At 49.7% G+C, this 25,948-nt stretch overlaps 1 protein-coding gene across 6 annotated transcripts in view; it reads left to right on the top strand.

The window, feature by feature from the left end:
- Positions 1–777: 777 nt before the first annotated feature.
- TDRD7 (tudor domain containing 7) overlaps positions 778–25,948 on the top strand; it is a 46,356-nt gene continuing 21,185 nt past the window's right edge. The window contains exons 1-6 of one of the 6 annotated variants that reach the window (XM_035562970.2): positions 778–862; positions 3,342–3,563; positions 10,513–10,654; positions 11,737–11,950; positions 17,098–17,183; positions 18,961–19,178. In XM_035562970.2, coding sequence (XP_035418863.1) covers positions 3,357–3,563; positions 10,513–10,654; positions 11,737–11,950; positions 17,098–17,183; positions 18,961–19,178 — 867 coding nt within the window. In that variant the 5' untranslated portion in view covers positions 778–862; positions 3,342–3,356. Of the gene's footprint in view, positions 863–3,341; positions 3,564–9,010; positions 9,076–9,491; positions 9,513–10,512; positions 10,655–11,736; positions 11,951–17,097; positions 17,184–18,960; positions 19,179–25,948 lie in introns of those variants that run through there. The other 5 variants (XM_035562971.2, XM_050716247.1, XM_050716248.1 and 2 more) reach the window with 5 other exon arrangements.

Raw genomic sequence — 25,948 nt, forward strand, 5'->3', positions numbered from 1 at the left:
GGATCACAGAATTGCTTAGGTTGGAAAAGACCTCTAAGGTCATCAGGTCCAACCACTGACCTAGCAGTGCCAAGTCTACCACTAAGCCATGTCCCTAAGCACCACATCTGTATGTTTCTTGAAGACCTCCAGGGATGGTGACTCAACCACTTCCCTGGGCAGCCCATTCCAATGCCTCACAACCCTTTCAGTGAAGAAAGTTTTCCTGATATTCAGCCTAAACCTCCCCTGGCACAATCTGAAGCCATTTCCTCTTGTCCTACTGGGGACAAGAAGGCGATGTTGCTGTGGGCAAGCTGCGGGGTTATGGGGCCAAGATGGTGGTTTTGGACGGCCGGCAGGTGTAAGCAGGGACACCCCACTCTCACAGGATTCACAAACGGAGCTGCTTATGTGAATTAACTTAAACCACGCTTCGCAGCCCCTCCTTCAGCCGCTGCCACGTGGCAGCCGGGCACAGCCGCGGACCCGGCGCCCGGGGCAGGGGGCGCTGAGGCGGAGCGGGCGAGGCGGGGCGGGGCACCACAAGATGGCCGCCCCCGCCACCCCCCCACCCCGGGCCGCGCCTCCTTTCCCCTGAGCGTGCGGGAGGGGGGGGGGGGGGAAGAGCTGAGCAACGCGCACGCGCGCCACACGGGGGCGGGGCGTGCGGCGAGGGGCGGTGGTCGTCCGCGGGCGGGCGGGGGAGCGATCCGCCTCGAGAAGCGATTGGGCGCCGCCTTCGCGCCCGCCCCCTCCCGGAAGGAGGAGGTGAAGCCAGGCCCCGCCCCCTGCCCCGCCCCGTTACGGGCTGCCCCTGCCCGGCCCTGCCCGGCCCTGCCCGGCCCCGCGGTGGCGGCGGCGGGAGCGGTGCGAGGCAGCGGTAAGGGAGGCGCGGGGCCGGCGCGGGGGGAGGCGGCGCGGAGGGGCGGCGGGTCGGCCCTGAGCGAGCCCGACCCGGGGCCGCCGGGCGTTACCGTGAGCCCCAGAGCCCGCTGCTGCCGCCGCGGGTCCGGCGGGTGGGGATGTCGCGGCTGGAGGCTGCGTCGGGCTTCACCTTTGTACTCGGCTGCCTGCCGTCCGGCCCCGCCGAGCGGAGCGCCTCCGCGGCTGCTCCTCGCAGTACGTGCGGGAGGATATATTCTGCGTTAGAGACCGCAGGCAGCGGAACGGCTGATTTCCTTGCTCTTAGCCCGCCGCTGGTGGCGGTGAGATGCAGTGCCTCCGCGCTGCCCCTCTCCGTCTTTATTGCGCTTAGCTCCTTCGGAGTCAGCCCTCGGATCTGCCTTCCCAGGCTCTTTGCTACTTTTCCTACTTCTCACTCTGTGCCCCGCAGTAGTGGGTGTCGCGTTTGTTTTCCCCAAGCAGGCGTTAAGGTAGCAAGCTCAATTCGGCTAGTTCAGGTTATGGGGACTTCTGAGAGTCGTGTTAAGGAAGTAAGGATTTGAATATACTATTTAAATGAGAGAGTGAGGAAGGAGGACCCCGAATAATTTCTGTTTCTCTCGAATGTACGTGACATGGAACAAAATTGCAGACTAAGCTGCCCGCTTGGTGTTCCGTTTATGCAATTGAGACTTTTAGTGTCAAGTCGAAACTTAATGCACTTGTCCGGGCCATGGCGTCCCCACAGCGCTGAGGAGGTCCCCAGGAGAGATGGACTTCCTGTTCCTTCGTGCTGGCAGGTGACCAGCACCTCCTCTGCCTCTTCAGAGGGTGGCCGTGAAGCTCAGCTCAGCAGCGGCTGGGGCTCACAGGAGAGAAGGAGCTGTGTCCAGCAGGGCTGCTGCCCGGTGCCTCCAGGAGGTGTGCGTTTAACGTGTGCTCCTTCTTCTGGGCGCTGTAACTCTGGTCTGTAGAGGAGCTGGGAGCGATGTGAGGGTGTCTGTGGCAGAGGCTGCTCCAGGACGAGTAAATGAAATGCACTGGTGTTTCTGCAAGAGCAGGAAGTGCTGGGGTGACTGCTTGGAGTGCCCTCCTGCCCTGAGCAGAGTTAAGTGCGCCCGCAGCCATTTACCAGATGCTGTGAGGATTTACAAGTTGCCAGAGAGACACTGGTCTATGCGATTTCAATGACAGCCTGCCCTCCTGCAAGACAAAAGGCGTGTTGTTGAACCAGTGATACTGAAACTTCTGTGACCTCTTCTGCTGATTTGTAGGAGCTGATTAAACTGCTTTTGTAGGCACATGTTCACACACACTGCTGTATGCCCGTGTGGTGTTATGTGGATCTACGGGTGTGTAAATATGAGCATATGTGAACACAGAATAGAGAGACACCAGCTCAGGTTAGTAAGCTGCTGTGTGTGCATGAAGTAAAGCTGCTCAAGAAGCTGCTCAAGAGTTGTACTTAATGCTCTGCTTTCTTGCCTAGAGTCGGGCCGTTGTGTGCTTGGGGTGCACCAAAGCAGGCACGGTGTTAGTAGCTCTGTGTGGACTGAAATGTGTACTGTAGCGCCTGAAACGTGCTGAGGATTGGGACTTCTCTTCCGTTTCAAGTTGGTGTGATTTCCCCCAAAAAAGGGAAACAATGGGGAGAGGTGTCCTGGGGACCAGCCAACTGTGCGACTAGTCTTTTAGGACCAAGGACGTCGGCCGCCTTGTCCAAAATTTATCCTTGCTGGTTTGGGTCAGGACCAAATTGCTTTAATCTGTGCAGCCCTATCCCTCAGGCATTGACTGGGGTTGGGCTCGACAGCCGTGCCCAAACACCTTCTTCCCTCAGCATCGCAGTGGAGGCCAGGTGTGAGCTGGGTTGGTGACCACGAGGGGGTTTGGCCCACGATGCTGGTGGAGAGCGCCTGGAGCGGCTGCGCCAGCAGCAGCAGCGCCTGCTGGAGAAGGAGCTCCCTGGTGCTTTGTAACTGCAACTGGTGGACCTAGAAGACAGGGAACACGTGCCTGGGAGCGGACGAGGGAGGGATGGGAACTCCCCTGGCACCCATCTTCAGACCGGGGCTGCGCCCTGAGCAGGAGGGAGCCCTTGTCACAGCCCAATCCATGCGTGGGGGGCTGCCGCCTTGTTCCAGCCGCCATTTTGCGTGAGGGGTCTGCCATTTTGTTCCATGCCACATAGCTGCTCTGTGATCAGTCCTTGGCCCCACCACATGTGGCAGGATCCCGTGTGGTGTGTGAGAATGGTGGCTGCTGTTTTCGGCTCTGTCACGCCCCTCATCTGCCCATGCCACGACACAGTCCACCTGCAGGACCTGGCCCCTGCCAGTGTCCCCACAAATACATCAACGTCTCCAAAGTCACCGAGCCATTTTGTGGCCACTCACCTGGGGAGGGAGGTTGAGCAGCGAGTGGTGGTGTTAGCTTGTGTTTGTTAAAATGCTTCTTTTTCTTCTTTTGGGGTGGAGGGGTTATAGGTGAAGATGCAGGAGCCTGACCTGGTTGCGAAAACGCTGCGAGCTGTTCTTCACTCCAATAAACATGGCGTACCCCTGTCAGAACTTCAGAGTGAATACAAACTGCTGACTGGCGAGTGGATTCCCTTCAGGCACTTAGGACATAACACGCTGGAAGGCTACCTGGAAAGCGTCCCAGGAGTGGTCAGAATTGAAGGGAATAAAATGGGAGAGGTAAGCATCCGTGATAAATGAGAGAGATGCAGCAAGCTGGAAATGGCATTTGTGTTTGTAAAGTGTGCAGAGTTCATAATTTTACCTCTGCCCGTGTCACGTTTGTTTGTTTGTTTTTTTTTTGAGAAAAATAATGTGTGTGGTACACTAATGCTATCAGAGGTAGAATATGTGGCATAGACCAGGTGCCCCTTACTTTCATGAGTCAGCATATGGATCAGAAACTACTATTTGCAGAAGGTGGAAGGTTATGGGGACTTTCCCCCTGTGCAGCACTTCTGGCTGGAAAGATACTTTGCCTGACAATAGAGCTGTGGTCCCTGTTTCAACATATTTTCCTCTGGGGGATATTATGGGAATGATATTATTGTCATGGGAACAAAACACTTACTCTTGTGCATGTGTCTTGAGCATGTTTTCGGGATGCGGTTCTGGCATCTTTTTCCTACACCAGAACTGTTGTAGGTGCCGTTGTGTACAAGCCTGACTGTGCTTGCTTGAGGCTTGGTGCTCTTTTTTTTTGTCAAGAGTTGCAGTGCTGCAGGACTTTGAAGACTTGCCATACAAGTCTGTGAAGAGCCCATACAAGTGAGGTGTTATGATGTGCCTCAGCTTAGCAAGTTTGTGGGGGACAAGCAGTCAGTGCAGATGTCGTGGATCCTTTTGTTTGTTTGTATTTGTGGAGGAGGTGGAGCAGAGCTCAACAGAGAAAATGAGTGTGGTAGAAGTTTTCCTTTATTCCTCAGCCTTGCTGCAATAGCTTGTGTTGTCTGCCAGCTTGGAAGCAGCTTGCCAGAACCACAGGCCTCCTTGTCTGAGTCTGAAGTTCCTGGTTATGAGTTGGAAGGCAATACTGTGCCTTTCCGCATCTCTTTTGATGGTTGACCCATTAGCTGTGTGACTGTAGATGATGTATTAGAGAGGAGAGCTTGAAGCCTCTTGCTGGTTGGAGCCGTTTCTGAAATCTGTGTCAGCTTGGGGAGAGGAGCAAGCTAGCAGACGTTTGACAAAATAGTATGGCTGTAACACAAGGTCTGGAGAGACAGTGACTAAGGCCAAGCCCATCTACTGGCTCAGCTGGGTCAGGGTGGCATCTATGAGCTCAAAGCTAGGTCCTCCTGGTTAGCTGTGAAGAGAGTGATAAGAGGGATCCTAGAACTCTTTGGGTTTTATGCAGATGCCTGGAAAAGTGGCCGTGTTCTTAAGCAAGCGGATCCCTTGCTGCCTTTTTGCAACTGTCAGAATTTGCCCTTTTGCAACAAGTAACCAAATATGAGGTTCTCTTTTGCTTGCTCCAAGTCTGCATTGGCTGCAGCTATGCCAGTAACATGAATGCAGATACCTCTGGGACAGTCTGTGGTGCTGCAACTTAATGCTTCCTCATGGTGGCTCTGGCTAATAGCCATCTGTTTCTAACTTGGGCCTTGCAGGGTGTAATCTGTTATCCTCCCTTTCCCTTGAGAGCCTTGCTTATCCTGTAATGCGACGTGTACTGAGAGCCCTGTGGACACTTGGGTAATGCTAGAGGCAGTGCCTTCCCTGGGGCAGCTGTGAGGAGAGATTGAAATGTAGCTTTACGAGGTAGAGAAAGAGGAAGAAGCTAAACAGGGCTCTTGAAGTAGTTCAGTAGGGCTCACTTTGGTTTTGGCGTGCTGTTAACGCTCTACATGACTGAAGCAACTAAAAGGAAGCACTCTGAAAACCTGGGAGGCAGAAATTGCTCATGAAGACTAAGCCCATGTTGTTGCTTTATGACTCTCCTGTGTCTGCTATTCAGAATGTGACCTGGGCAGACACTGAGCGGAGGGTAACAGGTGTGGTTGTGTACTAGCATGGGCTGGGAACTGCCTTGTTTTGAGTGTCTTTTGTGAAGCGTGAGGAGAGGCAGAAGGGGGAGGATTCTTTGCCCTCAGGTGACACTATTTTGGTTGTATACCTTTTTTAACCAGGAATGATGGAGGGAGGGTGAGGATGACCAGCAGTCATGTGAGGCAACGGAGGACAAAGCCACATGAAAAACGTGTGAGGTGAATGAAACAGAAGGGGACACTGTAATCAATGATTCAGGGCTGACAGTTGTCCATCCTGAGTGCATCCATGTGAACAAGGAAATGCCTGTTAGGATTGTGAGGAGGAGTCTCACCCTTTTTTTGGAAATGAGCACAACTGAGCACCTCTCCCAGGTGCCTGTACACTCCTGCAGACAGCATGTGGGGCATGCACAGGAGCGATTTAAGGTCTGCACACATTAGCGGGGCTGTGATCTCATTGGGGTTGCAGAGACCTGTTGTGGTAGCTGACAGCTGGCCCCAGAAGTAGTAGATGAAGTAGGCAACATCTTGAAGCACCTGCAAGAAGCCTCATTTTAGCAGTTCCTTGTCCTCGCAGAGGCTACAGCAACCACGAGGTGGTGGGGTTCACGATCTTGAAAGGAGGGGAAAAAAGCAAATGGCAGTATCAGAATGAAGAACTTCAGGAGAACTGACTTTGACTTGTTCAAGAGTCTCTTCGGAAGAATCCCATGGGATACAGTCCTAGGGAGAAGAGTGGTCCAGCTGATTTTCAAGGGTCTCTTCTAATCTCAAGAATGGTCCATTACAACAAGCAGGAAAAATAAGCAGAGGTGTCAGGAGTCCTACATGGACAAACAAGCAGCTCTTGATTAAACTAACCCATAAAAAGGAGTTATGCACAAAGTAGGAGCCAGGAGAAGTGACTTGAGAGATATCTATCCAAACATGCAGATGAGGGGATAAGAAAGGCTGCATTCAATATTGACCACTTCAGCAGTATGAAAACCAAGACAGAATGCCATCGCCTTCAGAACAGCTCCCAGAGCACTGCCAGTTCTGAGAGTAACCTTCTGTAGAAAGTCTTTGAAATAGCTGGTCCAGGCAACAGAAGAGAATAGGGGAACAGCGGAAAAAATAGAAGAAAGCTGCAGCAAATCAGCTACAACGCTTTGCTGTGTTGCATTTCACCATAGCATTATGACATCTGTGCTCACACCACAGGGTACAGATTGTTGCACAGACATCTCTGAAAGGGTGAAGCACTGAGGATTTCAGGTTTACCTTTCCACAAAGGTGAGGCAAGACTCACTCTGGTACCGTCCACTGGATGACCAAGTTCTTCTCTTATATGAGTGAGTCTTTTAAAAGCAGTGGTAAAGTGTGACCAAATTCAAAGGGAACAGGCTGCTTCTGAGATGCTTTAAAGACAAGTGAGTGCTTCTAACAGGTGTCCTTCCTGCGTATGTGAAGGAGACAAGTTATTCCATCCAGAGCAAATAAGATTCTGACAAGAGGGTCCTGTTGCACTCTTTTGAACATGTCTCTGTGAAGGGATCTGACGAGCTGCTTAGTTTTGCAGGTTCTTTCACGTGCTCCCCAGGGAGCCCATGGTTTACAATGGCCATACCTATTCTAGACGGACAGAATTTGTTCTTTCTGTTGTAAAGGCATTGGGTTGAATTGTTAAGAAAAGCCACTCTCTAGCATAGCATTACAGAGTGATCTCATAATAAAGCTGTATTCCTGCAGTCATCGCAAAGTGATTAAAATGGGTAGGAGCTGATGACTTGCAGACTTAAAATGCTTGAAGGCTTAACAGAAAACCACACAGACCAGCTGTAATGTACACACAACCGGTTCATCAGGCAGTCTGTTAATGCTTGTTGTAAGGGAGATGTACATTGCATGCTGGAGTCCAGTTTCATCTTTCACTTTCAGTTTGGAAATATTGCGTAGTACAGCAGTACTGGAAACCTCTTGCTCTCAAATAGCATTGGCTAAGGATTAAAATGGAGAGCCGGAACTGGAGGAGCAAAACAACAACAAAAAAAAAAAAAGGAAAAAACACCTAAACGATGGCTGGAGAAAGCTTGCTAGAATCCCAGGCAGAAAGAAGCAAGTTGTGGGCTACCTGAGTGCTGCTGTGACAGCACTCTTAGGAAACACTGCAGAGAATTAACTGCTTTGAAAGGGCACTTCAGTGACACCCTGCTGGCCTTCTGGAGCCACCTGGAACTCGGATACGCTGTGTCTCATGCACCCGTTGGACCAGCAGCAGTTCATCGTGACAAACAGGGTATCGAACAAACCTTGCAGGAGCCATGCATGAGTCAGCAGGGAGCTCTAGACCTAACTCTGCCATTAAAGGGAAACTAAAAGTCAGGGACAGAATTGTTTGAGTTGGAAGGAATATAGAGATACTGCCCATGCAGGGATACAGTTAAAAAAGTTGCAGCCAATATGGAGCTGAATCTGGTGGAGGACATGCAGAACAAGATGAAATGTTCCTACAGGCACATATCGGGGAAAAGGATGACTGGAGGATTTGGAATGTGGACCTGGTCTTAAAGGACACGGAGGAGTCTAAGGCATTGACTGCTTTATTTGCCTTGGTTTTCACTGGTAAGACTGGCCATCAGCCACCCTGAGGCTCCAGAGGCCAGTGGGAAAGTCCAGGGCAAGCCTCAGTGGAGAAAAATTATGTTAGAGACCACCTAAGCAAAACGGGCATGCGCAAGTCTGTGGTTCTGACACAATGCACACGTGCGCTTAGAGAGCTGGCTGTTGTGAGGCCATTCCAGATTGTGTTTTAAAGGTCACGGTGATTTGTGAGAGGTTCCTGAGGACTGGGAGAGACCAAGTATCGCCCTTGTCTTCAGGAAGGATGGAAAGGAGGATGTGAGGAATCACAGGTTGGTTGAGCTGACCTTGCTCCCTGGGCAGATGGCGGAGTAACTAATCCCAGAAGCCTCTTCCAGACACATGCAAGACAAGAAGACACGTGAGTGTAGTCGGTATGGATTTATGAAGGGAAGTCTTACTGGGTGACCTGCTGTCCTTCCATAAGGAGGTGACCTGCTCTGCAGGTTCTTAGTGTGGCAATGCTGTTTAACATACTCAGGAACGACCTAAATGAAGGAATAGAGCACCCCCTAGGAAGTCTCCAGATGACTGATGAGTGGAGAGCAGATGGGTGTGTTGCCATCCAGAGGGACCACAACAAGTGGAGAACGGGACAACGGGAACACACTGAAGTTCAGCACGAGGAAATGGCAAGTCCTGCAGCTGGGAAGGAATAACTACGTGCACCACTGCGGTCTTGGGGCTGACCAGCTGGAAGGCAACTTGGCAGAGAAGATCCTGTTGGACACGGAGTTCACCACGAGCAGCAACGTGCTCTTGCAGCAGAGGAGGCCGATGGTGTACTGGGGTGTGTGAGATCATTGCCAGCACGTTGATGGAGGTGGTCGTTCCTCTCTACACAGACCACATCTGAGGTCCTGTGTCCCGCAGAGCAGGAGAGGTGTGCATATACTGGAACAAGTCCAGTGAATGGACTCAAAGATGCTGAAGGGACTGGAATGCCTCTTATGTGTTGGAGAGCTAAGAAAGCTGAGCAGCATCCTACCCATGTGTATTAATAGCTGTTGGTGAGGGTGTGAAAGGTGGAGGCAGGCTGCATCTCCGGTTCCCAGTGGTATTCAGTGCACAGGCAAGAGGTGTGAAGCGTAATACAAGTAATTTCATCTGAACGAAGAAAAACCTTTTTTTACAGTGAAGGTGGTCAAGCCCTGGAGCAAGCAGTCTGGACTGGGTGAAAAGTCGCTGCTCTTGGAGATATTCCAACCCCAGCTGGACAATATCCGAAGTAATCAGCTGTAGTGCATGCTGCTTTGAGCAGGGATGGTTAGTGAGGTGGTCTGTAGAGATCTCTTCCATCCTCAACTCTCTGATTCCTTGCGTTTCACCACTGCGCTGGTGAGGCTGTGTATTGAGATGCTGCCAGCCCAAGCTCTGACACCCTCGCTGTGCTTCTTGTACAGGTGGTGACTATGCAGCACCTGCGTGGTATCATTCCTAAGCAGCAGCTCCTCTGGTGGGAAGAGCTGTCCCTGGAAGGACAGGACCTCCCTCCAGTGCCTGTGTGGTGATGCAGGTGTGTGCAGTGGAGGAGGAGGAGGGGAAGGGTGAACTGGAGTGCGCTGCTGGGAGGTCGAGTGCTGCCTTGCTGGTGCGGTTGTCCTCCCTTGCCCATGTTCCCCCCGGGCTCTTGGGGTCAGCCAGGGAGACCGAGGAGAGCTGTTGAGCTGTAGAGGGAGCTGTTGCTGCTTAGCACTCCCTCGAATTTTGACTTTGTACTAGGGCTGTCTCCTTTGGTTGTTGCCTTCCTTGTTGTCAGCGAAGTTCCTTTCTGGAGCTGCTGTGTGCTGAATTTGAGGGGTGTCTGCCAAGTCCCCGAACCTCTCCTTCCTTGCTCCTGTGCTGACTTGTCCGTTTGTGTGCTTGTCTGGGGTCACAGTGAGTAGGGTAGCAGTGCTGTGCAAGAGGAACCTTTTTTCAGCCTGTCCCACCACAGACCATGACTGTGACCCATGGAGAGCCGCCTTGAGACCCTGGACTCCATTTTTTTGGGTTGCTGTCAGTGGCGTCCGTGGAGTGCTGGAGGAGTACTCTCCCAGCTGCCTCAGCTGGCTGTCAGCAATGGGATGGCTGACATTTTTTGTCTGTGGCACTTTGTCCAAAGTCCATGCTCGGTGTGGATGTGTACCGTTTCGCCTGTGTAGGCGTGAGGAGTCCCTTGGGAGTCTGTTGACTCGGTTGGGGATGGAGAAAGGGCAGAGGAGCGCTTTAAAATGATATCGTGGGACTGTAGGATGCGAGTGGGAAACTGGGCTCTTCCCAGGTAGGGCCCAACCTAAAGAGGGAAGGGATGGAGAGCCTTGGGTGGGTTTGGCTGCCTGCTCTGTTGGTCTCTGAGATGCGCTGTGGCAGCAGAGGGAGGCCGTCTCCTGTGTCTGCTGCTGAGTCCTTTGTCAAGGTGTCTGCTGGCCTCTGAGCCAGCAAATACAGAATTGCTGTAAGCCCTTTTGCTGCCTGCGGATGAGCTTGGGCCTCGGTGACTGTTTCCACCCCCATCCCCTTCCTGTTCCACACAGATGACTTGCCATGCTGTTGCTTGTCCGGAGACTGTGCAAATTGCTCAACTGGTAGCCCGGCAGAGGAGTTCCAAGAAGAAGATGGGTCGGCAAGTGAACTGCCAGATGAGGCTGAAGAACATGTCTCCAGTCGCACTTGTAGGTAAGCCCCAGGCAGCTGTGAAAGGCCTGCCTTTGCCAAAGGGTTGGGCAGCTGCTGAAGCAAAAGTCTTTTCCCTGAGGTGCATCACTGAAAGCCATGAATTGCATGGTCTCACTGGAAAGCTCCAGGTAGCGGGGAGCGGTGCCAACAGAGGGTGTCTGTGCTTGCAAGCCAAGGTCTGTGAGGAACACCTTCTCCAGCATGCACAAGATTTGGATATTCTTGAAAAAACGCTCTGTCAGGTCGCTTGGTTTCATTTTCAGCTGGTCATGCTTTTGTGGGAGACGTGGGTGAGTGGGGGTGGTGGTGAGTGCTTGATGTTAGAGGATGGGCTAGGCCCTTGGCTAGGAGCTGTGCTCCCTTGGTGAGGAGAGGCTCACACAGGTTCAGCTGTGGCTGTCTCTGCAGCTCCTGCTGCTGTTGTGAGTGCCCTGGTGCCCCTACACGGCTGATGTCCAGGACCTGCTCATTGCTCCACTGTGCCAGTCTGCGTGCACTGCTGCAGCTGTTCTCCCCTCACCATGCTGTGGGTGCTAGGCTGGGAGTCCTGCCCAGGTGCTCAAAGGGGCGTGAATCCCACCTGGACCCGTGTGTTTCCTCTGCCAGCATTTTAGAGGGGGCTTTTGAGCTTGTTCCTTGGGACCAGAGGAATTCCCTAGATGGGAGTGAGTGGTTCGGAGTTGCAGGAAGAGGGTCAGAGGGGCCCTGGTGCTGTGGTGCCTCCAAAGACCTGTCAGGCTGCGGCTTCTAAGTGGGGACGCAGCTAAAGCAGGGCTGCCAGTTGCTGGTTCCCAGCCCTGCTGTCAGGGCTCTTAAAACGTGGAGCAGGAAGCAGGAGTGCTGTCAGGAGGTGCTTGGGGAGGTGAAGAAAGGCTGCGGGTGCTGTGCTTGTGGAAGCTGCCACTGCTTTTGGTTGGTGAGGGGCACCCCTAAGGAGGTCGTGGTTTTAGCCATCAGCATCATTCATAAAGATCTTCTGGAGAAGCAGGGGCTCCCGGGAGGGGGTTACCTGCTGTACACAAGCCCTGTTCGGGTTGGGCGGAGGAGGGCACTACTCACAGCTACATCTGCAAACTCTTCAGGAAAGCCCAAAGGAACTTTGCGACAGCCCCAGTCTTTGAGCATGCCAGAAGAAGGCGGCAAGAAGCCGGTTCCTCGCGTGCCGAGAGGCAGAGGTGTGGCGTGTGGCGTGGTGAAGCCCACCATGGAGAGTGCCCGGTCTGCCTTGCCTCCAGCCGCTGGGAGTGGACCATCCAGAGAGATCCCGATGCAGAGGCACGTCACTGTGGTCAACAGGTCAGTGTGTGAGTGCGTGTGTGTGTGTGAGAGAGATGCAGCGAAGCGTGGTGGATCCTTGGATGCTGCCACGTCCCGAGTGTGCTTTGGGATATGGGAATCCGGGCTAGAGGCCTTTGAGCAAGTGATGTTGGCATGTGGGTAGGTGCTGTGGAGGGAGAAAGGTGACCTGAGTGGCCTTTCTGAAAGCAGCTCCCCTTGCCTAGGTGAGCTGCGGCAGCGCTGGCACTCTGTGCCTGCGGGGTGAGCGTGCAGGGAGCAGCTGCCCTGCCCCGTGAGCCGTCGGTGCCGTTCAGCTGGGCTGGCACTCCCCGCCGGCTGCATCTCTCCTGCGTGAGCATCCGCAACGCAGGCGGCTTACGGAGGTGCTGGGCCATCGTTTCTCTTTGTGTGGTGCTTGCTGCTGGCCGGGCCGCCAGCTGACGGTGCAGGGCAGCGTTTGCTGTTCCCATTGTGGCCGCGCCGGGTCTGCCTTAGCCGATTGTGCCGGTAATCCCCCGCAGGCCCTGGGTCCGGTCAGCAGTCCGGCTGGCGTGGCCGTGAGCAGCACGGGGCAGAGCGACGGCCTAATCCTGCCGCGGTGCCTGCTCTTTGGGGCAGGCCCCGTGCGAGAGCTTGAGCGCTCTGCTCCGTCAGCTCGTGTGGGTGCCGCGTGCGTCAGAGGCTGGGGCGCCGGCGGCACGGTGGGGATGCGCTCCCACCCCTCGTGAGAGCAGCAGCGGCCCCGGCTTTGGTGACCGAGCGCAGCTTCTTGGTGGAGGTGATGGCGCTGCATCGTGAGCCTCTGGTGTGTGGAAGGACCTGGCCAGAAGTGGTCTCTGCTGGTGGTGGTTTTGGGGAAGTTTACCCACTGCGCCGCTGCCACTAGGTGGAACAGCAGGAGTTGGGCATGGAAGGAGGTGGGAGAGCAGCTCCATCAGACAGGTCTGGAGTCCTGGGACAGGGACATATCTGGGGGGAGCTGCGAGGCAGGAGGTGAGAGCAGCAGGAGGCAAAGGCTGCAAAGCGGAGGAGAGGAGAGCGTGGCAGGAGCATGGAGGACTTGGGAGGAGCTGGGAGTGCCTGCATGAGGAGCTGCAGGTTTGGAGGTGGAGGCCAGGGAGGATAGAGGTGAGGAGGCTGAGGCTGGGGACCGGGCAGAAGCAGGAGCAGTCGAGGTCAGCCAGACTGTCTGCACCACAGCTCCTGCCCACAGTACTGCTGGCAGAGCTCCCCCCCTACTTACCGGCTTCTGTGCCAGCCAGGTGGAGGTGCAATAGAAACACATCTGCAGCTCTCTCCACGTTTGCAGAGAGCTGCTGCAGCAGAACAGAGAAGGGCCAAGGTGTCCTGCTGTGCTGTAAAGACATGGAAGGAGGTGCACACAGGCCTTTCCTTTTTTGTGTGTTCAGAAGAGTTGCATTGTTTGAAGTTTTGCTTCTCAGAAGGGCAGAGATCCATTGGCATGGGGCAGACAGAGCAAAAAGGTCTGTTACACTTCTGCCCAGGTGAATCTTTGGAAGGCTAGAAGTATTTTTGTGAAGTTCAGAGTTCTGCAATGCTTGAAGTGAAGCTAGGTAGATTACATCCCTGTTCTGACATTTTGAGACAGTGTGCTCCATTTTTGTTCCTCTCTGCAGGTCCCCCTCTGCTCCTTTCAGGGAACGTCTTTTGTTCTCCTTTGGTTTCTAGCATCTGTTCCTACCCTGCTGAGGAGGTGAAACTGCAATGGAAATGTGCTTTGGCCCAGGTAGCTGTGGAGAAGACATCTGTGGCTGTTGTGAAGAGCCCAAGTGCTGACCTCTTAGCCTGGGGACCTGCTAGAGGTTGTGTTTATGGAGGAGAGGATCGTATGCTGTTGTAACATAAGGCTGCTTTGTGGCCCACATAAATGGATTAATTTTTCCAGCCTGAAGCAGGGGTGGCAAGATCCACATCCGATGTCCTTGCTGCTGGGGATGTTTGTGCCTCCAGAGCTGCTGTGGTTGCTTGCGTGGGCTTTGGGGATTGCAGGAGGAAAAGCTGCCTGGAGCCAGGAGGTCCCGGCCTCCAACCAGTTTGCAAGTGAGCAGAGGAATGACCAGCATCCCCAGAAACCCTTGGCTCTAACCAGGCTCTTCGGTAGCAGGCACAGGCTGAGTGGCACCACTTCCTTGTGTGGGGTGAGGTGCTGTCCTGGTGCAGTTTCCCTGGGTTTGTTTCCTGACACCTGCCCAGTCTTGTCTCACACCTCCGTTGACTGAAGTGACAGCAAAACATGTCTGTGCTCTCAGGGTTCCACTTACGTGTCTTTGTTTTCCCTCTCTCTTTGGAGCATCTCTCCTGCGGTGGCAGACCTGTGCTGTTGGCTGTGGCAGGATGTCTTTCCACTGGGCAGACCGAGTGCTGACCCATCCCGGTGTTCCACCCTGCACCTTGCAAGCCCTGCAGCGAGGCAGCAGATGGCAGCTCTCTTCTGGTTCCCAAGTCAGTCTCCCACCTCTCCAGTGCTCTCTGGTGTTTTGCTGGGAGATTTTTGTGACCATAGCTTCTGGAGCTTGCTGCGGCTTGGTCTTGGGTGAAGGGAACCCAGCAGTTTCTCCTCCCTACTCTATCACACACAGATGAAGGTAGCTGCAGTTGCAGCAGGTTGTTTGCTGCTGTGCTCCCAGGCCTTCCTGCAGATGCTGTTGAGGGGTTGGAGAGGCTGCCTTTATATCAGCAGTCAGTTAGCAGTCTAAGCTCGTGCCAGTGTGTTGCCCTGAGCATGCTGCTGTGGCCCTGCAAGCCCACAGGAGACAGACTTTGCTTGTAAAGCAAACCGCAGGGGTCACTGAAGTCGGAAAGCGGTGGCACAGATGAAAGCAGGTGGAAATGCTTGGTGACCCCCGTGCTTGGACCAGCAGGCAGCGTTTGCCGTTGCCTGCCACCTGGCCCCTCTCCTAGCGTTGGTCTCTGGCCTTTGGACAGTGCTGAGTTTGACGGCGTGGGTCTCGGCAAGGTAAGGTGATAGGCAGGGAAAGGCATGCCTCTCCTGAAGGCGTGGGCTGTGGCTTGTGGGCTGAGGCAAGTGCAGCTTTGTGGCTGTGCGTGGGCACATGGCAGGGCTGCATGGCTGGCCAAGCGTTTATTTGTGAAGAGCCTGGCTGCTGATGTCTTTTGTTGTTGTGGTTGGGAGTTTTCTTGCTAGGAGCGCTTTCCAACAGCTGGGGAGCATGAGGCCTTGCAGGCCGTTGAGTTGTCCATGTCTGTATGCTGGTGACACATATGTTACCCCCGTGACTGTCTAGTTCTTTTCCATCCCATCTTCGCAGAGGTAAGAGTGCACATCACAGGATCCTTGTCTGATCGCAGGGCTCAAAACTGGTGGTAGCTGGGCACAAAACTCATGTTAGCACCACTCTGCTCCATGGGAAGCTATTGAACCACAGCGTGAAACACAGGAAGATATCCCATGAAGTCTCTTAATACTGAGAGGGTCCCAAATCCTACTTTCTGTCATACGTCTCAACACAAGGGAAGCATCTGTCCTCTGTTCCAGGTTACTTTCCAGGGTGTTCCAGAGGGCATGGCTAGAGAGGAGAATATCTGCACTTGTCTGCACTAGCAGTGGTGGTAGATGTTATTTATTTATTTAAGTCTGTTCCCCTTGAGGGCACTGTTTTCTCAGGTGACTGCCCAGTTTGGAGTTGTCCATATTTATTTACTTATTTACATATTTATTTACTGGTAAATAAATGTATGGAGAGGTGGTTGCAGGAGAAAGGGATCCTGGCTTTCTCTTAGGGTCTACGTGACCAGTCACAAGGCACCTAAGCAGGGACTGTGCTGACACTTTGTCAGAGTACATGGGCTGTGCCCAGGAGAGAGGTGTTCCTGTGATGTGTCCAGAGCATGGAAGAGTTTCTTCATGTATGCCACAAGAGCTGTGTGTGAATGTCTATTTGGGTTTGGTGTGGGTGACCTTTACCTTTGCACTTCTAAGTCTCATCCCACTTGTGTTTCATAAATGTGCTTGTAGTTAATCTGCTCAGCACTGCTGCTCTCTCCTCTCCGGCTTTTGAAAATGACAGCACTGAACAGTAGCTGTCCTGACTACTAATGTTGTAGGACTGGTGCCGGTACAGAAGTACTGTTTTTGGTTAAAGATACAACACATAGCTGGGAGCAGTTTTGTCCTACCTTCAGACAGCCCAGATGAAGCTGGGAGAATCTCCACTGGTGTTTCTGTGGCTGGTGGTTTCCTCCAGAGCTATCCCTGGACTCTGGAGTTGGCCTGTGTCCTCACTGGCCCCGTGGGCAGAGACCACCTGCAGAGCCAGCTCAGTGCATGCATGGTGGTTGCTGTGGTTTGGAGCTTCCTGGGGTTCACAGCAACTTGACATGCTTGTGTGATGGGCTGCGTTGGTGCGTTTGCCACCCTGATTGCTCCACTGCCATTCTTCCTTGCATATGTGCCTTTGGGAAGGGCTTAGTCCTGGCTTTGAGCTCTTTTCTCCAACTCTTACTCCTTCTTGCTTGCAGTGTAAGTGGCATACTACACGCTGTTGTGACCTCTCTGCGGTCAGGAGCTTATTACACTGAATGTGTTCCCAGTATAAAGCTGCTGCTTGCTGGGGGAGATCAGAAGAACACCTGCAAGTATGCCGTTTGTACCCTTTGTGTCGGAGACCTCTCCAGAGAGGAATGTGTTCAACAGTGTAGAGGCAGCATCCGCAAAAAGGCTTTGAGTTCCGGTGTATTTTAGGCATGCTGCTGACTTCTGAAGCCTAATGCTTTCAGGAGATTGACATGGCAACCAAGAAGGTGAGTGCAGTCCTGTTCAGCAGCAAGACTGAGACACCAGCCAAAACAAAGACCAAACAGGGAGGCTAAACACGTCAAATGTTAAGACTGCCGTCTGTGTTGCTGGGCCTGGATGCTCTCCTTTTGCTAATGTTGTCTTACCATGCGTTTTGTTCCTCCCAGTGGTCAAGGTAGTCAGGCAAACTAGAAACCACATATTGATTAGCCTTGCTATTGCTAATCAAGCTGTCTTCCATGTTAGGACAATGTGAGTTTGCTCTTGTGCATAGGGCCAGCAAGAAGTTTCTGGACTACATATTATTTAATGTATAGGTCTCGTGAGCAAATGGAATGCTCTTCAGAGCCAGGAGAATGATTTAAAGCAGTTCTATTTTCAATTTTAGGTCTGAGAAGAGACTGACTGTCCCACCACGATTTCAAAAGGAGCTGCAAGTTCACTTGTCCAGAAAGTCTTCTGTTGATTCAAATGGTAAGTTTGCCCATCAAGCGAGTTTTTTTGTCATGCTACTGGGATTAGATTGGGTATAGTCTTAAAAAAAAAAAAAAAAATCCATTTCAGTACTTCTTTTGAATGAAGACAGGTATGGGTAAGGTATGAAGTTCTGTGAGTGAACCCCCTCACTTTGACTTTATGGTGCTGAGGGAATGTGTGCGTGCTTGTCTGCCTGTTTGTTTGTGTCTTCTAGGACAATCCTTGTGTAGTAAATGTAAAAGCCAATCACATAGTATGAGTGAGTAGCTTGGAAACTGGAGGAGTATGCTTAACTTCACTGCCAGGGTATGGATATAATAGAGGAGGGTGAAATCCTGGCTTTCAGAAGTAAACAGCCACAGAAATCCCAGCACGCTAACCTGGCTGTCCAGAAGATGTCCTTCTGCCTGCCTGTTTCACAGTGGCTGTGTGGTGGTCAGGCTTGGCAAACGATGGTTGCTTTCTCTGGGACCTGCCAGGCTGATTTGTGAAGCTACAGGTCTCGTAGTGAATGCTCCCCTCCAAGGGGGGAAAAGGGGTAGAGATGAGGGAGCACTCAAGCTAGTGATGTGAACCTCCAGCTGGGATAATGACTGCCTTTCTCCTACACACAGTGTAGGAAAACCATCCAGAGTGGCTAGACAGCTGCTGTCTATTTCCCAGCTCGGCTGGAGGGGTTCCTTGCATGAAGTAGCATGGAAGGACAGGGTGCTGGATTCAGACTCTTGCTTATGACATATATTAGAATAAAAGGTGAATCTTTGGTCTATTTTGAACATCTCTGAATTTAGAGAAATAGTATTTGATGTTTTGCTGCATCTTCGTTGTTGTGTTTGTACTCAAAACTAAACTATCTTCAGTCTGTCTCAGGATAATGCCTCAGTGCAGCCTCTCAGCAGCAGTATGGATAAAGGTTCTGTATCATCTTCCAGAATCCTTCCTGAAAAAGCATTTAGCACTGTTGTGGTTTAGCCCGGCTGGCAGCCAAACACCACACAGCTGTTCGCTCACCCTCCCCCCTCCCTCTCCGGGATGGGGGAGAGAAACGGGAAAGTGAAGCCTGTGAGTTGAGATAAGGACAGTTTATTAAGACAGGGAAAATAATAACAATAATAATAATAATAATAATAATAATAATAGTAATAATGTGTCCAAAGTGATGCACAATGCAATTGCTCACCACCCGCTGACCGATGCCCAGCCTATCCCCGAGCAGCCGGCCCCCCCACCCCGGCTAGCCACCCCTATATATTGTTCAGCATGACGTCAGATGGTATGGAATACCCCTTTGGCCAGTTTGGGTCAGCTGTCCTGGGTCTGTCCCCTCCCAGCTCCTGCTGCACCCCCAGCCTGCTCGCTAGCAGGACAGAGCGAGAAGCTGAAAAGTCCTTGGCTTGGTGTAAGCATTGCTCTACAACAATTAAAACATCAGCATGTTATCAGCGCTCTTCTCATCCTAATCCAAAACATAGCACCCTGCCAGCTACTAGGAGGAAAATTAACTCTGTCCTACCTGAAACCAGGACAAGCACCTTCTTAAGAAAATAAGTACGGTGATTGAAAAATTAGCTTCAGGACAATTAGTTAATAGATGTCTGATGCTTCCATGGGTCTTTACAATAGAAAGTAACTCGAAACAGGTGTTGCACAAGTGTGCAGCATTTTAGAGTTGGTGTTTTGCTGGCAGCTTCCATATTTAATTTTAAGTAGGTGAGTGAACATCTGTCTCTGCTGATAAGACTGTTTACTTCATGGTTGTATTTTTATTTAACAGACAACTTAAATACATCCATTGTGGAAACACGTACTGCTGCCCCTGCTCGTTCTGCTCCTAATATTAATGAAGTCCAAAACCGCATTAAGGAGATCTTGAACAAGTACAGAAATGGTATTTGGGTATCGAAGATGGCACAGATTTACCAGGAAATGTACTGGGACGAGCTTAGCACAGAAGTGCTCAGACAGCTTGAGCACTGGCCTCATGTCTGCACAGTAAGTATTGAATATCATTTTTGTGGAAGATGTCAGTACCCTTCAGATTTCGGTGCTTGTTTGCCAAATGTTATTTTAGGTAGCCTTGCATTTTCTTTCAAGATATGTAACAGTTGTGTTTAAAAAAAAAAAAAAGGTGTCTTTGAAACAACATCCAAAAAGTCATTCTTGACTGGTCTGGCATTGTTTTGGAGAAGAAAGGTCAGCCTTTGTGGCCTCCTGGTGCAAGTGCTCAGTGTTGCTGAGTTGTCACCTTTGACACCAACTATAACACTGACAACCCAAACAATAACTAATGACACTTCCCTACCATGCAATGGTTTTTTATTTTCCTCCTTTGTATTTTGCATTTTTTATTTTCCCCCTTTGCTTTTCCACATTGCGGGGCCTTCTTTTCCCTTTCTAAATCTTTGAGCTACCAGAAAATTCTTTAAGAACAGTCTTAGGTCTATCTGTAGTTTTTATCTTCCTATGGACTTTTTAACAGGTATTTCCCGCATCTTAAGTCAAGATTATATGATTTTTGTTGTGTAAGTTAGGCTTATGATGCAATTAGTTGAAAGTTAAGTGATAATGTTGAGGGAAGGGGTTACAGCTCTCCTCCTTCCTGCCGTCCACTGATGTCAGTTATCTCCTGCTCACCATGGGTATCTTCATCCTTTGTATTAGGAACTGGCATCAGGCTGAGCTTATGTTTACAGGTCTGCCTTGTTGCCATCACCACTGGGTTAAGGATCTTCAGTCTCTGTGCTTTTGTCCCTTCTCTGCACTGATGGTTCCATTTAGGGTTTAATGCTACTTTGCACCAAGGCTTTGCTTAGCTTTATTTTAAAAGGCCAGTTGTATCAGTGAACTTCAACATCCGTCAAACCAAGATACCAGAAGGTTTTTAAAGTAGTGAGAACCTGTATCTGCTTGAAGTGACTTTCATTCCATATTGCTAAGTATTTTATCATAAACATTAAATAAGTTTGATGATAAATGCTTGCTCTTCAGGAATAGCAGCATTCGCATGCTATTAGCACATGTTGTTCTAACACATACATAAAATGCATTTGTCACATCTTATTACAGACAGCAGTAACTTACACAAACAGCGGCAATTTGTTTTGATGGTTGATGATCAGCTCCTATGTTACCCATACAGCAGGCTGTTCTGATTTAGTTGCTTAATTCATGCAGCAAATTTTAGTCTTATCTTTTTCTTAGCTAGTATTCTAGACATGTTCACGCAGGATCTTCTGTCTGTACCTGCTTTCCATTTGCTTGTTATCTGTTGGGCCTCTCTCTTTTTTTTTTTTTTTTTTTTTACCAAACAAATACATTCATTTTAGTGTAAATAAGTGGTCATTAAATCTGTGGAAATATTCTAACACAGCAAGCTCAGCTCTGATTGCTGTGGTACTATCAGGTTGCCTTGGCACAGTCGGTCTTATTGTAGAGGACTGTTAATGAGCCTGTAGAGTCTGACTCGGACACTTTATTGACTTGTTTAAAGAATACTCATGGCACTGGCAGGGAAAAGTTTGAACTGCAACCCAGGCTGCCTTGTATGAAGGCTACCATGCATGTCTTATACAGTGTTTATTTCTGGTTCAAACAAGCGTCCTGCAGGTGTACGATAATGTAGATCCTTTGAAATGCTATAGGGCAGAGTCACAGAATCACAGAATGGTTGATGTCGAAAGGGACTTCAGGAGATCATCTAGTCCTGCCTTCCTGCTTAAACAGGGTCAGCTAGAACACATTACCCAGGATTCTTTCCAGGCAGCTTTTGAATATCTCCAGGGAATAAGACTCCGTAGCCTCTCTGGGCATTGATAAAGATGATTGCATCACTAATTTCTGAATTACTTCTGCCTCTTTTGATAGTTACAATGGGTGTGTCTGCCAGCCTCAGAACAGGAAAAATTCCTGGTGTTTCTCTCAGCATCCTAAATAGACAACACACATTCTTACTGAATGTCAAGTGATCAGTAGTAGCTTAGTGAGCCTTGTATTACATTTTCAGTGTCACCAACCTAATTGTTTGAGGTCTCTGCCCTGGACAGTGGCACTTCTTAATAGTTCACATCCTTAACTTTTTCTCTAGAAAGAAGGAATGTCATGCTTCCTTCCAGGGAAATGATCTTTTCCATGTTTAGGTTACAACCAAGAGTAGTGGAAAAGTTTCCTATCTAGGGAGCTGAAGCTTCCAGAAATTGCTGTGATTTACAGGTTGACGGCCTTGTTTTCAGTCAAGAGGACCTACTACGACTCTTGGTGACTGTTATCCATTGGTCTGCTACCTCCCTTCTTTGGGTTAGTTTGCTTGAGCATCTTTCTTGTAGTATCTCATTTTGCACAGCTAGACAAAAAAGTACAAGGTATTTAGTAGCTATTACTTACTGAAGTTTGGCTATAATCTATGAGCAATTGGGCTGAGGATAAATAGGCTGATCATCCTTACACAATAACAGAAGGTCTGTTGCTGGCCGGGCAGATCTCAGTCAGGAGCAGAAAGGTCCGTTTCAACAGCTCTGTCATTCAGATCCTCAGTGTTGCTGAATTGTCTGCTTCCATCGCCAGCAAGACTACTGCTGTGGTGGATCCATCTGACTGGTGGTGACTCACACCTTCATTTTTTCTTTCAGAATCTTACACCTTCCCATTTGACAGGTTACTTTGTCATGCATCTTTGAGCTGTTAATGATACTCATTTCAGTGATCCTATCCCTGTTTCATTTCTTACCTTTCTACAGATTGTTTCACAAGTCTTTCTCACAACTTAAATTTTTTTTTAGAACTCTGAGCCAAAGTTGTATAGCTCTGCTGTGTTTGGGCTTAGCCTTGAATCCTTGGGATGCAGGCAGCTGAACCTCTGAGGGAGAGAGAACACTACAGCAGAGGTATGGGAGTGAGAGGGATGCAGACGTGTAAGCAGACAAGTTCATTGTTTTTTGGAAGCCACAAATGATCAAAAGGTAATAATTTACTTTTGGTACTGTCTGCATGTTTTGTGGTATCTTTTGCAGTCTCCTTATAAACCTCCTTACTGAGCAGCATGTATGTTTTAAAGACTTTTTCCTTGCACTTGCTCAGCTCTCCTCAAGTATCTGAACTTCTCTGCAAGTCACCAAGGATGGGATGATTCAGGAAAGATGAAATTCCTACATCTTTTCTCAAAACATTTAGTTGAATTTCCGAGTTTCCTTTCAAAAGCTTTTAGAGAATTACACAGTCCTAGGGCAATAGGAAAGGTCCTTGCATGAATGTGTAACTAGTCTGAGACTGAAACTGAACAAAACTGAAATGGTTAATTTTTCAGAAAGTCAGGAAATCATTCTGGAGTTTCACAGGGCTGCAGTTGGATGAATGCTGGTCAGGACTGTTATGTTGGTAAAGGATGTGAATACATGCTGAGTTGGTTGATGGTGCAGGGCTGTTCCAGGTTACAAAGACCCTGGCTCTCTGAAGAAGTGCAGAACTCCCTAATACCAGATGGCTGGCCCAGAACATTGCAGCTGAAACTTAACTACAGCAACTACAGTCCTACTGGAAGGACTTTGTTATTGCACATAAAATTGTGGGTTCTGAGTGGACTGTTAAACTTGGGAAAAGTGATGTTGTCTTTTATAGTAACTTCATGAAAGTGTTGGGTCGGAAAAAATGCAAGTGAAAGGAAGCACACAAAAAGCAATAGAGAACAAAAGAACAAACGCTGTGCCACTGGGAAAAAGTTGTGCGACTACATGTCAAGATCAGATGTGCTTCTCCAGACTCCACCCAGAAAATACTCAGACACTTCCTGAGAGATAAAGCAGAATGAAGGGGTGATTCAGAAGGATGACCAGGGTAAAGATAAGTAATGGGTACTGTATGAACAACAATTGAGTTAATTGATTTAGGTGGGGAAAGTTGGAGATACAGGCTATAGAATAGTAAGAGACCTAGAGAAGGTGAATTGGGAGTGATCATCTTGGGTTCAAAAGCAACTGAACACATTCACAGGATAATCCCTGGCCTCAGTAGTCATGAACTACTATATTCCAAAGAAACTCAGCAATCAATAGTGCTTGAACCATGGGATATCTGAAATGTGAGGAAGAGGTGTAATTACAATTGTCCTCTACCCTGTGCTCTTTCCTAAGTACCTGCTGTTGTCAAAGAAGCTGTCAGGCTAGGAAAATCTTTTGCTCTAGCCCAGTCCAGCTGGTTTAGTCTGAACAACCCCAGATCTCTCAGCCTCTCTTCATAGGAGAATTATTCCATCTCTCTGATAATGTTTGTGGTCCTCTGCTGGACCCGTTCTAACAGGTCCATGTCCTTCTTGTGCTGGGGACACCAGAGCTGGGTGCGGCACTCCAGCTGGAGTCTCACAAGGGCAGAGTGGAGGCGAACAATCACCTCCCTCGACCTGCTGGCCACGCTTCTTTTGCTGCAGCCCAAGGTAGGGTTAGTTGGCTTTCTGGGCTGCAAGCGCACATTGCAGACTCATGTTGAGCTTTTCATCCACCACTACCCCAAAGTCATTCTCTGCAGGATTGCTCTCAGTCAGTTCATCACCCAGTCTGTATTCATGCTTGGGATTGCCCTGGCCCCCAGGTACGGGACCTTGCACTTGGCCTGGTTGAACTTCATGAAGTTTGTACAGGCCCACCTCTCACGCCTGCCCAGGTCCCTCTGGATGGCATCCCTTCCCTCTAGTGTGTCAGCTGCCCCAGTCAGCTAGCTTGCTGCCATCCACAAATTTGCTGAGGTTGCATGCAATCCTACTGTGTATGTCACTAATGAAGAAGTACTGGTCCTAGTACAGACCCTTTTAGGGGTAGCACTCGTTATTAGTTTCCACTTGGACATTTGTATGTTGACTCTAACTCTGGTTGCATCCATCCAGCACAGTTTTGGGCTTCCTAGTACAAAAGAGACATGGGCATAACAGAGAGAGTCTAGCAAAGGGCCACAAAGGTGAAGGTACTGGAACATTTTCCTGTGAGGACAGGCTGAGAGAACAGGGACTGTATAGCCTAGAAAAGAGAGATGGCTCGGGGGATCTCAACAATGTATATAAATACCTGAAGGGAGTGTGCAAAGAATATGGAGTAAGTCTTTCCGGTGGTGCCCAGTGACAGGACAAGAGACAGTATTCACAAACTGAAACACAGGAAGGTTTACTTTGTATGCCAGGAAACACTTCTGAACTGTGAGGGTGCCGGAGCCCTGGCACAGGTTGCCCAGAGTGGCTGTGGAGCCTTCCTCCGTGGAGATCTTCAAAAGCCACCTGGATGTGGTCCTGGGCAACCTGCTCTGTGTGGCCCTGCTTGAGCAGGGGCTTGGACTGGATGGCATCCAGACATCCCTTCAGACCTCAGCCCTTCTGGGACTGCGATGAGTTATTCTGTTTGAATCAGTGTGATGGTTCTGATAAGTGTGTGTTAGAGCAGTCTTTGAGGACCTGTTGTATACCAAGAATAATGGAGCCAGGCTTTTCCGGTTTGCCACAAAATGAAGATGTTCTGCATCTGCCATTGAACACTACTCTCCACTGTGCATTTCATTGCCCTGCCTTGCAGAAGAACAGCAGAAAATAGCTGCATGTGCTAACTGTGAACAGAGGCTTGAAAAATGTCACTGAGTGACACTTTCTGACTAGAAACTCATTTCAAGGTGTTTTCTCCACTTCCTTCCTGGAAGGTGTCCTGATGCTGTAGGGAGGTTGCCAGCATACCTGCTTTTTCATCGTCATTGTACACAGCATTTAAATGAGACTCAGCCTTACCTTGGTCATTCTGGCACAGCAAAGTGGATTGTCTTTTGATTTTTATATATGTATGAGCATAGTGGTTTAGTAGCACTTCATCAAGCACACTTGTACAAAGCTTTTTTCCTAGCAATACATACAAGAGTTTGTCTGCCTTCATTACTCTGTGTGTGTATATGAAAAGGAATTGACTTGTTCTTTTCCATTCTCCTTGGCTTACTCAGTTGCAGTGTCAGTATTTAGCCTGGAATCTTTTTTTATTTGAAGCTTTATTATTTTGGACTCCAGATTTTAATTTTTAAGAGCTCCCTCTGTTACTCAGCCTTAGGACAAACTTGTTTTTCTTCTGTGTAGCATGATTCAGCCTCTGTTGCCCTTGATAATACATTCTGACAGCTGTTGGCACTCTTGTACTAACAGAAGCAATAGGAGGCATGGTGTGCTTGCAAAGCAGGCCTGCCAGCCATATTAATAGGATGGATCTTGCAGGTAAAGCTGTAAGCTCTGCTGCATAACAAGTTGAGACATTTGTGATAAAGAAAGGTGGCTGATTTGAAGAGTTGCTCACAAATGAAGCTTTTTGCTTATAATTAAAGGCTTCCACAGTGGTGTGCATCCTTGAAGGTCTCTTGGCCATAGTAATGACTGGCGGAATCTGTTTCTTCTTGAATATCAGTTTTTGTGCAAGAAATAGTAGCCCAATGATGTCCACCTGAGCTAAATCATACAGAAGTATGTTGAAACAGCTTACTGAAATAGGGGCATTTTCCTGCCTCTAAATTATTGGCTCAGTCAGCATCTATCTACACTCTCTTCAAAACAGAGCTTCAATACCTAGAGGACCTCAGAGCTATTATTGGAGTTAAGAGGCTTAAAGGTTGGTAAGGATCTTCTCTCTTTAGTCTGCTGCCAGTCTTGAGCGTGTGAAGCTTAATAGCCCTGTCAGCTAAAATGTATTCAGCTCTGTTGCAGCACTAGTTAAACAGCTAGCCAAGAGACAGGGTGCCTAAAGGTAAACTTAAGCCTCCAG

Source organism: Cygnus atratus, chromosome Z, assembly GCF_013377495.2.
Source record: "Cygnus atratus isolate AKBS03 ecotype Queensland, Australia chromosome Z, CAtr_DNAZoo_HiC_assembly, whole genome shotgun sequence".
NCBI classification, from domain to species: domain Eukaryota; kingdom Metazoa; phylum Chordata; class Aves; order Anseriformes; family Anatidae; genus Cygnus; species Cygnus atratus.